The following is a 16,573-nucleotide window of genomic DNA, read 5'->3' as shown; positions in this document are numbered from 1 at the left end:
CCACACAGCCAGTCCAAACTATGTTTTGAAAAGGAAGAAATTACAGTCTAGATAACTAACACACAGCTTTCTAGTTAAATGATGACAGGAGCACTTTTTCCCAGGACAATTACGCTGCCTCTTACATTCCAGAAAATTAAATATAACAACTGTGGCTTTCCATCAGTATTTCTCTGCAAAATTTCATAAATACAAGAGTAAATCTGCCTTAAAATTATTAACCTAAAGTTCTTTTTGAAACAGTATATCAAATAAATTAAAACTCTTATTCATTCTATTCCTGGTCCCTGCCTCATGACAGTACACATTTTTCTGTTTTTAAAAAATAGATTATCTGCTTACTTAAAAATAAAAGTTCAAAGGAAAACCAAGATGGCGGCATAGGTAAACACCAGAGTTAGCTGCCTCGAACAACCACTTCACAAATACAACTAAAAGACGGAATGGACATCGCCCAGAACCACAGGAAGACTGGCTGAGAGGAAATTCTTCAACTAGAAGGAAAGAGAACAGCATACGAGACTCAGAGGAGGCGCAGTGCGGAAAATACAAAGGTGCGGACGTACGCGTGGAGCGGGCTGGTAGCTGAAGGCGCGGTTGTCGTTTTCAATCGGGAGGGAGTCTCAGATTCTGAGCTCCAGTTCTGGGTGAGTCTCTAGGGACCCAGACTCAAACGGGAGAAGCAGGACTGTCTGGCATCAGTCAGAACGCGAGGGCAGCTTTCTCTCCGAGGTTTGCAGCGGTTGCTGGGACTCTGAGAGGCGGGACTGCTCCCTTCGCCTGCTCTGTTGATCCTGTCCAACCCGCCCCGCCCAAGCCCTGCGCAGAGCCATTTGCCAGATAGCCTCAGGCAAAGGCTAGATTAGCACCTCCCTAGAGGACAGAAGTTTTCCCACTGCAGACACAGCTGACTCTCACAGCCAGTTGGCCTGGAGGTCAAATCCCCCCAGTATTAACTACAATAATCAAGGCTTAACTACAACAAGACTGCGCACAAAGACCACTAGGGGGTGCACCAAGAAAGCATAAAAAATGTGGAGACAAAGAAACAGGACAAAACTGTCAATGGAGGATATTGAGTTCAGAACCACACTTTTAAGGTCTCTCAAGAACTGTCTAGTAGCCGCCGATAAAGTTATTGAGATCCTCAAGAAATCTAATGAGACCCTCGATGTTGTGATAAAGAACCAACTAGAAATTAAGCATACACGGACCGAAATAACGAATATTATACAGACTCCCAACAGCAGACCAGAGAAGCGCAAGAATCAAGGCAAAGATTTGAAATGTGAAGAAGCAAAAAACACCCAACCAGAAAAGCAAAATGAAAAAAGAATCCGAAAATACGAAGATAGTGTAAGGAGCCTCTGGGACAGCTTCAAGCATACCAACATCAGAATTATAGGGGTGCCAGAAGATGAGAGAGAGCAAGATATGGAAAACCTATTTGAAGTAATAATGACAGAAAACTTCCCCTACCTGGTGAAAGAAATAGACTTACAAGTCCAGGAAGCGCAGAGAACCCCAAACAAAAGGAATCCAAAGAGGACCACACCAAGACACATCATAATTAAAATGCCAAGAGCAAAAGACAAAGAGAGAATCTTAAAAGCAGCAAGAGAAAGAAACTCAGTTACCTACAAGGGAATACCCATACGACTGTCAGCTGATTTCTCAACAGAAACTTTGCAGGCCAGAAGGGAGTGGCAAGAAATATTCAAAGTGATGAATGCCAAGAACCTACAACCAAGATTACTTTATCCAGCAAAGCTTTCATTCAGAATTGAAGGTCAGATAAAGAGCTTCACAGATAAGGAAAAGCTAAAGGAGTTCATCACCACCAAACCAGTATTATATGAAATGCTGAAAGGTATCCTTTAAGAAGAGGAAGAAGAAGAAAAAGGTAAAGATACTAATTATGAACAAAAATATGCATCTATCAACAAGTGAATCTAAGAATCAAGTGAATAAATAATCTGATGAACAGAATGAACTGGTGATTATAATAGAATCAGGGACATAGAAAGGGAATGGACTCACTATTCTTGGTGGGGAAAGGGGTGTGGGAGATGCGGGAAGAGACTGGACAAAAATTGTGCACCTAGGGATGAGGACAGTGGGGGGGTAAGGGCAGAGGGTGGTGTGGGAACTGGGTGGAGGGGAGCTATGGGGGGGAAAAAAAAGGAACAAATGTAATAATCTGAACAATAAAGATTTACTAAAAAATAAAATAAAATAAAGAAAAAAAATAAAGTATTACAAAGAGTAGTAAAAAAAATAATAATAAAATAAAATAAATATAAAAGTTCATAAACAGAAGACCACTGACCTAAAACTCAAGAGATCTGATGCTACTAAAATTTCATATAAGCTTATGGGAATCACAAACTCTGTGTTGGAGGTCCTTCTTTATAAAGTGAGAAAACAAGAAAAGCTCCTGAGACTAACCTACAATTTTGTGATAATCAAACGAGATGATGTAAACTTAACTATTTCAAATAATATAACTATTACAGGAAAGTCTCTGAAATCTAACACTCCAAATCTGAAAAATGTTTAAAAGTATATTATTAACCAAACTAGTATTGGTCATTAGTAAAATATGTTTTTCCTAAATATAAAAGTTAATGATACTTTGAATTTTAAAAGGGAAAGTGGGAATAAAAATCTTGTAATTATTGCCCTGGCCAAGAAGCTCAGTTGATTGGAGCATTACCCTGTGCACAAAAAGGTTGCGGGTTCAATTCCTGGTCAGGGCACATACCTAGGCTGAGGGTTCCATACCTGGTGGGGGTGATTATGGGAGGCAACTGATCAATGTTTCTGCCTGTATCTGTCTGTCTGTCTGTCTGTCTCTTTCTCTCTCTCTCTCTCTCTCCCCCCTTTCCTTTCTCTCTAAAAATCAATAAGCATAGACTTGGTGAGGATTTTTTTAAAATCTTATAATTACTACTATATGTACAACTATACGACTATATAATTATTATAAAAGAGTAAGTTACTTGCAAGTTATAAAGTTCCTTATGAAAAGGGAAAAATTAAATTATGCATATCAGAGGGCTGAGTCAGTGGGATGGGTGTGAGTAGCAGGATAAATCAAGTAACAAGGTTAACTTCAGTGAGGACCTAAAATGGAGAGCCCACAGGGTGATAAGTTATTAGAATGGGATGACAGACTAGTAGAAAATATTACCTGAGTTTTAAAAAGTAACAATTTGTTTCCAACTTAATGAAGATTAAACACTTAGGTTTGAAGGTGATGAGACAAATTGAACTCAATACTAAACAATGCAATAAAATTTCCACCTAAGTGATATATGACTATTAGGGGGAAAAAGAATATTTCTGAGTCTCCGGAAGACTGTATAGGATAAAAACATAGCCCAAAGGAACTGCTGTACACAATTGGATACCAAATTGAAATAAAAGAACTACTAGTAACCTCAGAAGCTAAAAAAGCTCTACAAATCTAATCTAATCACCATCTTACTTAAGGTCTTAACCCTTCCTTGGGAGGCAAGTAAAATACAGCAATCCTACCTAAATGAAGTACAAAAGGTGGAAATAAAAGCATTAACAGCACTATCAGTCTGAGGTACAAAAACAGAACTGCAGCCTGTCCCTTTTACCTCGTAAGGGTACTCTCTGATGAAAAGGAGAGCGAGATGGCTGTCTGCCCGGTACAGTAGGATGGCCAGGATTTGTCCCTGCAATCTTTTCTGCATAACCAGAGAAAAGCACAGGACAAGGTAAGCCTTATATTTAGGTTTCTAAACTCGTCAATGATCAAGATCTGACTATCTAATAACCAGCATCCACCTTGCAGTACTATCACACCTTGCTTGTAAAACAACATTCTAAGACTGTGGCATACCAGAGTCATCCATCACAGCAATAGCTTGCTCTGCTTTATGTTGCAGAGCAAGAAGAGCAGCTTGTCTTCCCTGCAGAGCTCGCAGTTGCTCCTGCTGCTGTAACATCCTTTTTAATAAATCATGTTGTTTCTTCAAATTTTCTATATCTTCCATAGGTTCCTGCTGAGGATCTCTGGCCTGGAAAATAAGACCAACAACAATTATATCTATTAAAATTCATGTTTCCGTTTCGATTACCAATGGTAAAGTACATACATAAATAATAAATTAGTACTAAATATACAACCCTAGACACAGGTTTAGTACACTTTAAGAAAAAAAAATGGTAACACAGGGAGCCTGCCATATTAAGAGAAGGTAGATAAGTAATTTCATAGTCAAAGACCATAAGCAATGGCTTAGCATAAAGAGGAATCAACAAAAGGAAAATAAAGAAAAAGGCATACAATAAAAGACAGGAAGGCTAAAAGGCAAAAGGAGCTATAAACACCTACATATACACAAATAAAGGAGGGATCCAGGCCTTACAGAAAAGGAAGAGCAAATCACACTAGGCTAATGCTCTGAAAGTATCCTTGAAAAAGAATTTTTAAAAAACTAAACTAAAAAACAAAAGTTTTGCCCCACTCCTAAGAGATGTTTAAAAAAACCCCACCAAACAATTTTAAAAACACATTTTTCATTTGATAATCTGATGTGAAAGGCTTTAATTTACTCACATCACATTATACAAGCAAAAGTAAAGCAGAAATTTTATATTTTGTATTAAAAAAATTTTTTTTCTAAAATAAGTTCATTTAGAATACTCTGATATTCCCCCCAAAGTAGCCAGCATCTTTGCCTAAAAGTAGAGGATCAGATTATTTAAAAACTAAGTTTTAAAAACTTAAAATTATTCATATGTAACCCAACAAGAAAAATTAAGTCAACTAAGCAGAGACAAATTTAAATATAACTAGGAAACAATAAATTATAAACCAAATAATGCCTGAACTATTTACCATAATATTTTTCATCATAGATAAGCTTTTTAAAAATCTTATATTTTAAAAGTTTAATGATTCTATATATTATTTATGTAAAATGCTTCTTTAACTCAGAAACATTCTTTCCTGTCATAACTCATCTTCTTCTGGCTTATTTCAACACTATTTATATCTCAAAAAAAAAAAAAAAGAATTTGAAAGTGAGGGGTAACTATAAATAGTTAACTTTCTCAGACTTGATCCAAAATAATTTCATCTAAGTCCAAAGTCACTGGTAAAATGTAAAACCAGAGCAAAAATAGGTACAGATCTTAATGGAGTGACTAAGAGAAATGTCTCCAGACTGATATCAAATATCCCAGCAAAGAATCAATGGCAATTAATTAGGAGAAGAAACATTGCACAAATAAAGTAAACTGTGATCTAGGAAAAAAGAAAACTTTCAAGAATGTATATAGCTCCACCTAATTTAAAAATCCTCCCATCGCTCAAAAATAGTTCAGACCTCAAGGTAACCTGAAACCTATCTATTCCTAAAGAGTTTACTAAACAACATAATATTATGGACTTTTACACTTTAAAAAGCAAACTTTTTAAATTAACTTTAACCCCTGTTAGTCACATCTATTTGCAAAACTTTGATATTCTAATTATAAAGAATTCTGAACTATTTACTAAAGTAAACACAATTACCTTCAGACTTTTCACTAATCCAGAGATGAATTCCCAACAATTTTTTACATTAGTGAGGTTTTATTACTGCTTAATAACTTTTGCATCCATAAAAAATACCATTTCAGAACAATACTTCAAAAACTGAACTAAGGGCTGTAGGTGGGGACTACTAGAAAATATAAAGGAAAGACAAGAAAATGGAAATAAAAATACCTAGGGATAAGAACATGTCAAGAGGATGGTGCATGGAACAGAAACCCAAAAAAGAAGCCAAGCCTATATCCACCCTTCAAACCATACTAATCTTTCTGAGTCACTTTCAACAAGCATGCTTTTATGCCGGGAGCCGGTCCATCCTTGCTGTTTCAAGGGACCTGGCATATATGGCATACGGTTCTTAATATGTTTGCTCATCTTCTTGGCGCTGTGTTTTAACCAAAGTCACCTCTCCGAGAAAGGTTGAATCCCCAGGTAGGGATTTTCCCCTGAAGTTAGGGAGGGAATAAAACCCCTCAACTAAGTGCCAGGCGGGTAATTAATCCCTTTAACTACGAGCAATCATGCTTAAACTACATAATCTTTTCTCCCTGGAATGGAGATAAGAAACGCCCTAACCTTTGTAATAGAGATTGATAGGATTGAATCAACTGGTATAAATACAGTTGTAACAAGACAGAAAGACTCAGAACTCAGGAGACAGAATTCAGAAGACAGAACCTACACGGAGCCTAGAGACAGAAGAACTTCGCTGGCGAGAGCATGCCAGAGGATCCTGGACCGGGACTGGCCTCGGAGCCTAGAGACAGAGCCTAGCGGGAGAACATGGCAAGGGATCCTGGACTGAACCTGACTACAGAGATTGGCAGGAGAACCTGACTGGAACCTGGACACTGAACCTGACTGGAGAGCCTGGACAGAACCTGGCTGGAGAACCTAGCGAGGGAACATGGCTACAGAACCTCGCTGGAGATCCGAAGCAGAACCTCTCTGGAGATCCGGGCTGGAGATCCTGGCTAGGCTGCTGATCAACTGAACGCTGTCTCCGTGACATTCCTTCTTCGCCGACTCCGTCCACACCTTTGGGGACCCCTGGACCTGCTGGGGTTGGACCCCGGCACTTTTAGTTTACAGATTTAAAAAAATGACTTGGGGCATGAAATCCTGAGTTACATACAGGTTAACAGTCTGATTTCAGAAAACCCTAAGTTTCCTCTACTTAGCTGAGGCTCCTCCAATATTCTTCATGAATGCAAATGTATTTTTAAAGCTAAACAGCACTTCAGATAAATATGCACTCCAACTTTATTTTTTTATGTGAAAGATGAGGAATTAAAAGCCCAGAGAAAATAAAGCTATGATTTATCCAATATCACAGTTCAGGGAAGTAAAATTCCTAGGTCCTATTTTGAGTTTTTAACACCATACTATCTGCTCCAAAATTATGCATTTAGATAGTTGTAAACACAGAGGTCTAAGGTACAATCTCTGAAGAAGCATAATCTGATTTGGGAGACAAAGTTAGACATGAAAAAAACTAGAGAAAACTAAAAAGTATTTTTAAAAGCCTATAAATTTTCTAAGAGCTAGGATTAAGGGTAAGGAAAAAGATGAGTATGGGAAAACAATGAGGACATAAGTATTTGTGAAAGGCTTCTGTTTAAAACTATGCCAAATGTCATCCTATCTATAAAATAATCCATAAAATGGACTCTGACCTTGTAGGCAACTTGAGAATATTCATTTTCCATTATGTTGAATCTCAGGTAAGATCTCAACTTTCCCCCCTACTCTTCTAATAGAATACTACATTTCAATGGATGTTAAGGAAGGAATGAAGGTGGGGTAGGAAGAATGACAGATTCTGCATAGCAGAGAAAGAATCAAGTCAGTTGGTTAGAATTATGAATTTTTTCTGAGAAATTAAAATAATTTTATGAAGAGTACTGATAGAACTACTCTAGGATGGCCCTAAGAATCAAACAATTAAAGAGACTCAAATCAAATAAACTCCAAGAAGTTCAGGAGAATAATATTCATTTACAAGGATGTTATTAAAAGAAACTTAAAATAAGGAAGGTGGTTTTTAAAAGTATATGTAATATCTTACATTACATACTGGTATATGTAATGTCTTAGGGAAAGAACTGGCAAATACTATGCTATAGTAATTATCAACTCTTAAGTTCTCTTTGTCACTATTTAGAAGACTTAAAGAACATTAGTTCCAAAGAATATCTACTGTGTTTCACGTTCACTTTCTCTTCTCTTCTCCAATGCCAGTAGTTTAAAAATAATCAGCTACTTTATTGACTTTTCTGTTCAATAGGGGTACCTTTTGCTTAACATTTTATAGTAACATCACCAAAGCTGATTTTAATCTGTATCTTCAAACTCTTGTGGGAGCCATAAAAAGAACAAAAGACACCTAGAAGTTAAGCTTTGCCATTTTTAAACAGACACACACACACACACACACACAAATATGTACATAACAAAAAATATACATAAAAGAAAGACTAATCCTAGGTAATAAGCTGGTAATAAAACATGAAATTAGTCTTATCTATACTCAGTTATTAAAATAGCCCTTTATTCTTGCCAAATGGATATGAGCACCTTTAGAAATGCTATTTTTATTCAAACTGTTTAACTGGAACTACACAAATAGTTGTCTTTAAACATTTACTGAGTGCCTTTATGCAAATAATAAAAAATTAAAAGAAAAAAACATTTAGAGCAAACACTGGAGGAAAAGAATTGCAAAAACATTAGCAAACAAAGTCAACTGGATTAAGTATTTTTCACACACACAGAAAAACAACAAAACAAGAATGGAAGGAGTTTCCAATAGGAACAAAACTACAAACCAAAAGGCAAGTAATGGTCAAGGCAGATATTTGGCTCTATTTTGAATTTTCAATAGCAAAAAAAAAAAATGCATTATATTTTGAGTTCTCAAAGGAAAAATGGACTAAGTTTCAGGTCCTTTGTTAATGCAAATTCAAAACATCTGCAAAATTTAACCCCTGGAGAGGAGTATAAGAAAGCAGAAAAGAATAAAAACATTAAAAAACAGCATTTTACTAAAGCAAATTACAATATAATTAACCATGTTTATAACACATTTAAGAAAAATAGCAGTAACAGAAAAGCAAGTAAGGAAGAGAAAATATGAACAAAAGAGTTGCTCATTTACAGACTTCCCAAGTTAATATTGTGAAGTATATACCTTTGAGGGAAATCCACGTTTTCGGCTATATTTCCTATTAGGCCTCAGTTCCCTGTCATTCTGAGGAGGTCTGTCACCTTTCCCTTTTGGACTTGTAGTAACGTCAATGTCTGAAACCTGTTCTTGTGAAGCTGAATTCCCTAGTTTGTCCTCAATGAACGGCCGAATTCTCAGACTAAAAGATGCCTCCTTTATTAAATAGTGTAGCATATTAATTTCTTAACACAAACTCCTGTTTAACATACAAGTCACCCTTATAAAATACAGAAAATTTACGTCTATTCTTTAAAAAATCAATCCACCCTCCCACAAGTGTCAATAAACTTACAACTTTTAAATTTCTGTACACTAGACTATTGCTTATTGTAATTATCTTATCCTAGACAATTTCCAAGTTATACCACTGCTGATGCATATTTTAACATTTATGTTGCTATATTATTAATCAATTTCAATATGACTTTATGTTATAGAAAAATTCTCTTCGTGGTGAGCACTATATAAAAATTGTAATAACCAACTATACCATTTCCCACCCATCCCCAACAGAATTCCTTTACCCATAGGCCCCCAACCCTTCCATTTCTGCTGGAATGCAAGGTGAGGAAGAAATTATTCCCAGCACCACTATAAACAGAAAAACATTTCCTCATTAGAATCCATCCTTCTACAATTATTTTGATCAAGCCCTCTGAATATCTCCTAGTGAAAATAGTGTAGAGAAAAAAATTCAAATTTCCTCTTTAAATTAAGAAGGGCAGGGAAGAGAAAGGAGGCAGATAAGAAACTACTAGTATGCAGGTCAATACTAAAAGGAAACAAACCTTCAAATTCCTAATGCTGAATAGTATGTGGAATGAAAGATATACATATACCATGTTTCACAAGAAAAGCTTTCCTGGTAACAGGTTTTGAAGTTTACTAATGCACAGTTATAGGTGCAGCTAGTAAAATAAAAATACTTGAAAGAAAAATAGTTTTAAAGCACACTAATTCCTCTGAACTAAGTGTATTTTACAAATCTTTCCTCAAAATTCTGTAAAATCCTGATTATTTTTCAAGATATATTTTAAGAAATCTCATTTTGTAGAATCAGAAGTTACAGTATTTTTCTGTGTGAATAAATGACAATGAAAATACTACCTTGTCCAATTTTCATCTCAATTTTTCAGTCATCTGATTTGCTACAGTTCCTAGAGACTAACTTGAAAAATGAAAAATCCTAATAGCCTTAAAATGAGTCCTCAATGGCAAATGAACTTGGCGACTTGAAATAGACAATATGCTAAGCAGTGACACTCTATACTTATAGCTCTTATATCCATGATAAATTTGAACTTTCCCAATGCTGTTCAAAATGAGTAAACTTGTGCTTAACAAAACAAACTAGAAAAACCTTGTTTCTGTAAGCTGAAGATCAGAAATTACTAGATTTTAAAATCAACCATTAAAACTATATTTTTAATGTTAATAAAACTTTTAAACTTCCAGGTTTAAAAAGAATATAGTCAGCATTAACAATTTGAAGTTTCTTCCCTGAAATATACTTTTCATTAAGGAATGCCTATAAAAATATAATCTTGAAAAATGGGAGAAAAGTTTAAATCTTCACTTCTAGCACTTTAATTACCAAAAGCCGCTTACCGTGGTATCTGAAGCCTCAGACTGCACATCTATGTTTAGCGATGTGCTCTCAGCTACAGAACCAGATCCCACAGCTGAATCTATAGTCCGAACATCCTCCTCCTCATTTTCTCTAGCCTGAAATATTTTAGTGGTATAAATCATACAACTATTAAAAAGGGCAGTAAAATGTTATAATGGATGGCACGATTTTCTGAAATATATCAACTCCTCTGACGTGGCACAGAATGTCATCAGTACATGTACACTGATATACTAAAAAATAACCCAATACATTATTTGAAAGGTCCATAACTTACAAGGATTTTTTGGAGAAATCTCATATACGACTTTTCTTGTTCTTTAAGGTGATCTATTAGATGCGTAAGACGCTCAACATTAGCAGATCTTTCATTTTTCTCTACAAGATCTTCCCGCATGGAACTAGCTTTAGCAATATAGTCACGAATCTGAACAAGCCTGCTTACAATCTGCTGGGGAAATATTTTTTTAAAAAGGCATAAAAGTAAACAGTATGTAAAACTAAGCATAATTCATTCCACAGCAACAACTTTATATACTTTAAACTTCAATATGACTAAAAATACTTCTAAAAATTGTGTAAATTCATACATGCAAAACACCTGAAACAAATTTAGGATTTCATCAAAACATAATCAATACTAGTAACTCCAATTATTGTTAATTTAAAATTTTCAAAATTCGTTTTTTACATATTTACATTACCTGAAAATTTTTATTTATAAAACTGCATATCAAACTATATATATATATTTATAAATAATTATTATACTTTTGAAAGTACTTTTCCAAAGAATTATTATATCACCATTTTTAAAATTCTTACAACAATCTATTAATCACTTTGCTCCCAAACCCCCTTTACTAAAAATTGGCAATATAGTATTTGACAGATGAACAGCATCCTTGATCTATCTGAATATGTCATCTCTACTATCGTTTTAGGCAAAAAGAAATTTACTTTATTTTCAATAAATCTGACAGATTAATGAAAAGTGTCAGGGAGTACTTTAATTCTACCTAACAAATATTCCTATGTGCATAACCTAATATAATTATACTAGAGGCCTGGTGCACAAATTTGTGCATGGGGATGGGTAGTGGTGGGACTGTGGGAGGTTGGCCTGCAGGCTTGGATCAGGCGATCGGGGCCAGCAGGCCAGGGGGGAGGGGCCGGGGGAGGTTGACTATGGGAGCGCACTGACCACCAGGGGGCAGCTCCTACGTTGAGCATCTGCCCCTTGATGGTCAGTGCACATCATAGCTACCGGTCATTCGGTCATTCGGTCATTATGGTCACTCAGGCTTTTATATATATAGATTTTTAATGTTAATATTTTAGACTTTGAGGTTTGTGAAGGCAAAGAGCAAAAGAAACATTTTACCACCTGGCTGCTCTCCATTGCAGGCTCTCCTCTCCCATCTTCTTCAGAGACTTGACAGTTTTGCAAAAGGTCATTACTTAAAGCAGAAGCAAGCAACTCTTTACATTGTGCTGAGCCAATAACTTCTCTCTTTTGAGGACCTGGAGCAGCATCTTTGCTCTTGTTAGTATTAATCTGCATAGGCAAGAAGTTGAAGGGCTTTCGGTTCTCACTAGGCTGACGTTTGTTATTAGCAGCTGTTGCTCGGCCTTGAGAATCACTTCCAATGCTTCTCTATATATGAAAAAGAAAACAAATCCAAACATTTACCTTACAACAATTAAAAAAATCTTAGTTTCACCATCAGATACTGATTCAGGTGTGCATAAACACCTTGTAGTTAGATATGAAATAGCTTCAGATCTATAAAATTCTACTAAAATATCAAAATTTGGTTAGTACAAATTTGATTCCTAATTTTCAGACTATTCAACTAATGAATATCAGCAAGATTAGTCTACAGAAAGTACTAGGACATATTTATAACTCACAGTGCTAGTCTTACTTGTTCACAGATTTTTGTATAGGCTTTAGATCCAATGAATCAATGTTAATTAATATGACCACCAGCATAAAGATTTGTTTTTATGAAGCAACGCCTGAAAAAGTACTAGGCTCAATGCCTGGCATATAATATGTGTTCAATAATTAGTAAATAAATGACTAAATGACATATGATCATCACCATACCAGACTTGATCTACATTTATGCATATCTGGAAACCTGTTAATCTATATAAAGTACTGATGTGATAGTAAAATACTAAGAGTTCATTATCATTTACCCAAAATGGCAAATTATTCAGCTTTTAAAAGGTTGGAAATCCTGACATGTGCTGCAACATGGATGAACCTTGAGAACACTATACTGAGTAAAATAAGCCAGTCACCAAGAGGACAAATACTGTGTAAAGCACATAGGAAGTTCATTAACATTAAACTCATCACCAACAGCACAAGCTGTTATACCTAGTCCCACATGAAGTACCAAGAGCAGTCCAATTCAGAGACAGAAAGTAGAATGGTGGTTGTCAGGGGCTGTGGGGAGGGGAGAATGAGTTGTTGTTTTTTAATGGGAATAGAATCGTAGTTTTCCAAGATGAAAACAGTTCTGTAGCTGGATGGTGGTGATGGTATCCCAATAAGGTGAGTGTAAATAATGTCACTGAACTCTTAAAAATGATGAAGATGGTTAATTTTTTATGGTATGTACAGTTTACCACAATTAAAAAAACAAAACCTCAGCATCTTAAAAAGAGTTCATTATCATTTCTACTTGCTCTTATTTGTAAACTTTACTTCAGTGATTACTAATACAAGCTCTAGTTTTATTCTAAATGAAGTTTATCCAACACATTCCACACTGAGCCAATAATAAATATTCTAATATGGGTCTTCCTTTTTCCTTAATAGCAATCTTATTCAGTACTAACAAAATTTAGTTTCTTAATGAAATAATTTTAGTAATAAGATACAGTAGCAAAGAAAGATATCTTTAGCAAGTTTAGAAATAAGACCTGCTGCCCTTCAAAGAACCTACAGTATCATCACTGACTAAAATTCTTTCCATGCATAGAAACTAAAAAAAATTAAAAGCTCAATATTTTATTTAAAAGAAATTATTTAATCCATCTCAAATATTTCCCTTAGTCAAAACTTATTTTTAAAATAATTCACTAACCTGATCTAAATCACCGAAGTTTATCCGCTGTTTAAGTTTCTCCAATTCTGCCTGCTCTGGAACAGACATCTGAGTCATATATCTACTATGTGGAAATGTGTGTGGAGTCTTTGTCCTTCGTCTTCCAACTCCTGGTGATGACTCCGGAGAAATATCATTAGTTACCCTCTTATCACTTTCTACACCAAACTTTTTCTTATTCTTTTCTGATGATCTATTTGCCTTCTTTTGTTGGCCACCCCAATCCTTTAAAAAAGTAAAGGCAAGAGTTAATAGGGCCTCTATCAAACCAGAAAAATTACTTATGCTTAAAAAATTTTGGTAAGTTTTAAAAATGACCAAACACTTTCACATCAACATGTAATCTTAGAGACAATTATTTACTACTAGAGGCCTGGTGCATGAATTCATGCACAGGTGGGGTCTGGCCAGCCCGCCCCAATCTGGGCTGATCGGGGGCAGGGCTGGATGAGGGAGGGGCTCCAGGTGTTTGGCCAGCCAGCCCCGCCCCTGATCGGGGTAGGGGGGGCTGATCGGGGGCGGGGCTGGCCAGGGGGAGGGGCCTCGGGCTGTTGGCCAGTTGGCCCCACCCCCTGGTTGAACTCCCTGTCAAACTCCCGGTCGCAGGGACAATTTGCATATTAGCCTTTTATTATATAGGATTACTAAACCATCAGTTTTAGATTAGTACCAAAAAAAAAAAAAAAATCCCCAAACTCCAACCGTAGGGTCAGTCTTAATATATATTTTCAAAAGCATTTTTATAAATGGTTATTATTTATAAACTAGAGGCTTGGTGCACGAATTCACGCACGGGTTGGGTCCCTTGGCCTGGCCAGTGATCAGGGCTGTCTCACCCAGTCCCAATCGGGGCTGGTTGGGAGAAGGGACCGCAGGAGGTTGGCCGGCCAGGGGAGGTTGGCTGTGGGATTGCACTGACCACCAGGGGGCAGCCCCTGCATTGAGCGTCTGCCCCCTGGTGGTCAGTGCGCATCATACCGACAGGTTATTTGGTGACCTGTCATAACAGTCGCTTAGGCTTTTAAATAGATAGATAGATAGATAGATAGATAGATAGATAGATAGATTGATTGAATATGGAAATTAATTTATAGATACCTTTACTGCCCTCCTTTAAAGTTAGTATGAATGATAAGAAGGCAGATCTGGAATCAACCTGGGTTCTAAAGTAATTACTGTTTTCTGAAGAAATGCTCCATTGCATGACCCTAAGCAATTTAACTTCCCATAGTCACAACTGCCTAATCTCTAAAATAGTGTCACCTTTAAAACACAATTAAAAATAACATACAGAAAATATCTAACACAGTGCCTAGTATATAGTAAGCAATAAACATAACTTATTGTTTTTATAGGAAACAGTGTTCTTATTACATAAGATCTGATAACAAAAAATGCTTAATGTTTTCACTAGAAAACATTTTTATTTACTAACCTAACTCATTCAACAAAAAGTCTATAAATTCCCACCATAACTAGATTAGAAGAATCCTTTAGTTTTACAATAATAAAACCTTTGGGATATTTTCCTCATTTATAACAAAACTTCCTTCTCTACAAACTGTCCCTCCACCCCAATCCATGTGTTGGTGCTCCTGCCAATCTCTTATTCTATCGACCCCATCCAATCCTGCCATAGATAACTGGAAAAAAAGATGCATATCTAATGTAAATTGGGATATTTATACTTTAAAATTTCACTAGTCAGTGAAAAAGGTAACTAGTCAGTATTTAATTGCAGCTCTAACTGAAAACTTTAGAATCAAAGGGCAGCCATAGTGCACCATGTGGAGCAAAGGAGAAAGCTGGGCTGTGAAGAAAAAGTTGTGTTAAACAGAGGAACTCAGGAGAGTAAAAGGAGCAAAAAAGTAATTCTTGACAACTTTCTAGTTCCTTTTTTTAGTCCCTTCTTAAAACCCAACTTTATTCGTTTAAGCTGTTTTCCATAAAACAGCTGTATATCCTTATTAAAGAAACCTCTTTTTTGGCTTAAGCTAACTCAAGTTGGTATCTGTTACCTGCAAAGAAAAATGTCTTCACTAATATAACAAATGTCCCAACATCACTTAATACCTTGGCCAGCCAGAAAACATGTGTCTCCTTTACAGATAGTTTCAGTGAATCTGATTTAGCTAAGTCAAGGGAAAGCTGCATTTTAATATCAGTAGTCAGTAACACACCATAATAAGATAATCATACCATATTGTTGAGTCGGTCATCAACATTCTCATTGCTCCAGTTTGGTAAATCCTGATCATTCATGCCTTCTTCAAAAGGACCTCCTCCTGCGGCCATACTGGCTTTAACAATTAATTTTCTGTAAAACAAGTAAAAACCTTTTAACACATAAAAACAAACTCTAATATTTAAATCACTCCATGAAACTTAGCAATATAAAAGAATCTCGGAAAAGTTGATTTTATAAAATTAAAAGAGGCACTGCCAACCACATATCACAACACGTTAATTTAGACATAGTATGATTAATATGAGTTAAGTAGTTGGAGTGATGGGGCGAGAAGGAAAACCTCTGAATATCCACTATGTAGACTTGCCTGTAAACTTTAAGGTTATTTCATTTAATTTATTCAACAAAGTCCTAAAAGATAATGAGATAGGAAAAAGTTACTAACAACTAAAACCAAAAGTGCTCTTAGAAAAGAAACTAATACTCTCCAGAGACCCAGGCATTTGCTTTATGTCAAGGATACAGAAGGCAGAACTGCTCTGCATGAAACACAAAGAAAGGCTTGGTTTTAATAGAAAGGAAAGTAATGGTAAGCAAGACGAGGAGGTAGGAAACAGCAGGACTAGATGGGTGGCCTATAAAAGCAAAGAATACAGTGGCTTAAATCACTTTAAAAATATTTTTGCCGGGGTCCAACCCCAGCAGGTCCAGGGGTCCCCAAAGGTGTGGATGGAGTCGGCGAAGAAGGAAGGACACGGAGACAGCGTTCAGTTGATCAGCAGCCCAGCCAGGATCTCTAGCCCGGATCTCCAGCCAAGTTCTGGTCTCG

General features: G+C 36.1%; 1 protein-coding gene across 26 annotated transcripts in view; it reads right to left on the bottom strand.

The window, feature by feature from the left end:
* The window catches only part of PCM1 (pericentriolar material 1), a 96,347-nt gene that overhangs the window by 66,619 nt on the left and 13,155 nt on the right, over window positions 1–16,573 (bottom strand). For 11 of the 26 annotated variants that reach the window (XM_059685580.1, XM_059685588.1, XM_059685594.1 and 8 more), the window contains 8 exons: window positions 15,756–15,873; window positions 13,536–13,781; window positions 11,819–12,088; window positions 10,709–10,882; window positions 10,410–10,526; window positions 8,766–8,954; window positions 3,875–4,052; window positions 3,630–3,719 (listed from right to left, as the gene is read on the bottom strand). In XM_059685580.1, the coding sequence (XP_059541563.1) occupies window positions 3,630–3,719; window positions 3,875–4,052; window positions 8,766–8,954; window positions 10,410–10,526; window positions 10,709–10,882; window positions 11,819–12,088; window positions 13,536–13,781; window positions 15,756–15,851 (1,360 nt within the window). In that variant the 5' untranslated portion in view covers window positions 15,852–15,873. The remainder of the gene's footprint in view (window positions 1–3,629; window positions 3,720–3,874; window positions 4,053–8,765; window positions 8,955–10,409; window positions 10,527–10,708; window positions 10,883–11,818; window positions 12,089–13,535; window positions 13,782–15,755; window positions 15,874–16,573) is intronic. The other 15 variants (XM_059685598.1, XM_059685599.1, XM_059685607.1 and 12 more) reach the window with 7 other exon arrangements.

This window comes from Myotis daubentonii, chromosome 2 (genome assembly GCF_963259705.1).
Source record: "Myotis daubentonii chromosome 2, mMyoDau2.1, whole genome shotgun sequence".
NCBI classification, from domain to species: Eukaryota; Metazoa; Chordata; class Mammalia; order Chiroptera; family Vespertilionidae; genus Myotis; species Myotis daubentonii.
This window is presented reverse-complemented; position numbering and strand designations above follow the sequence as displayed.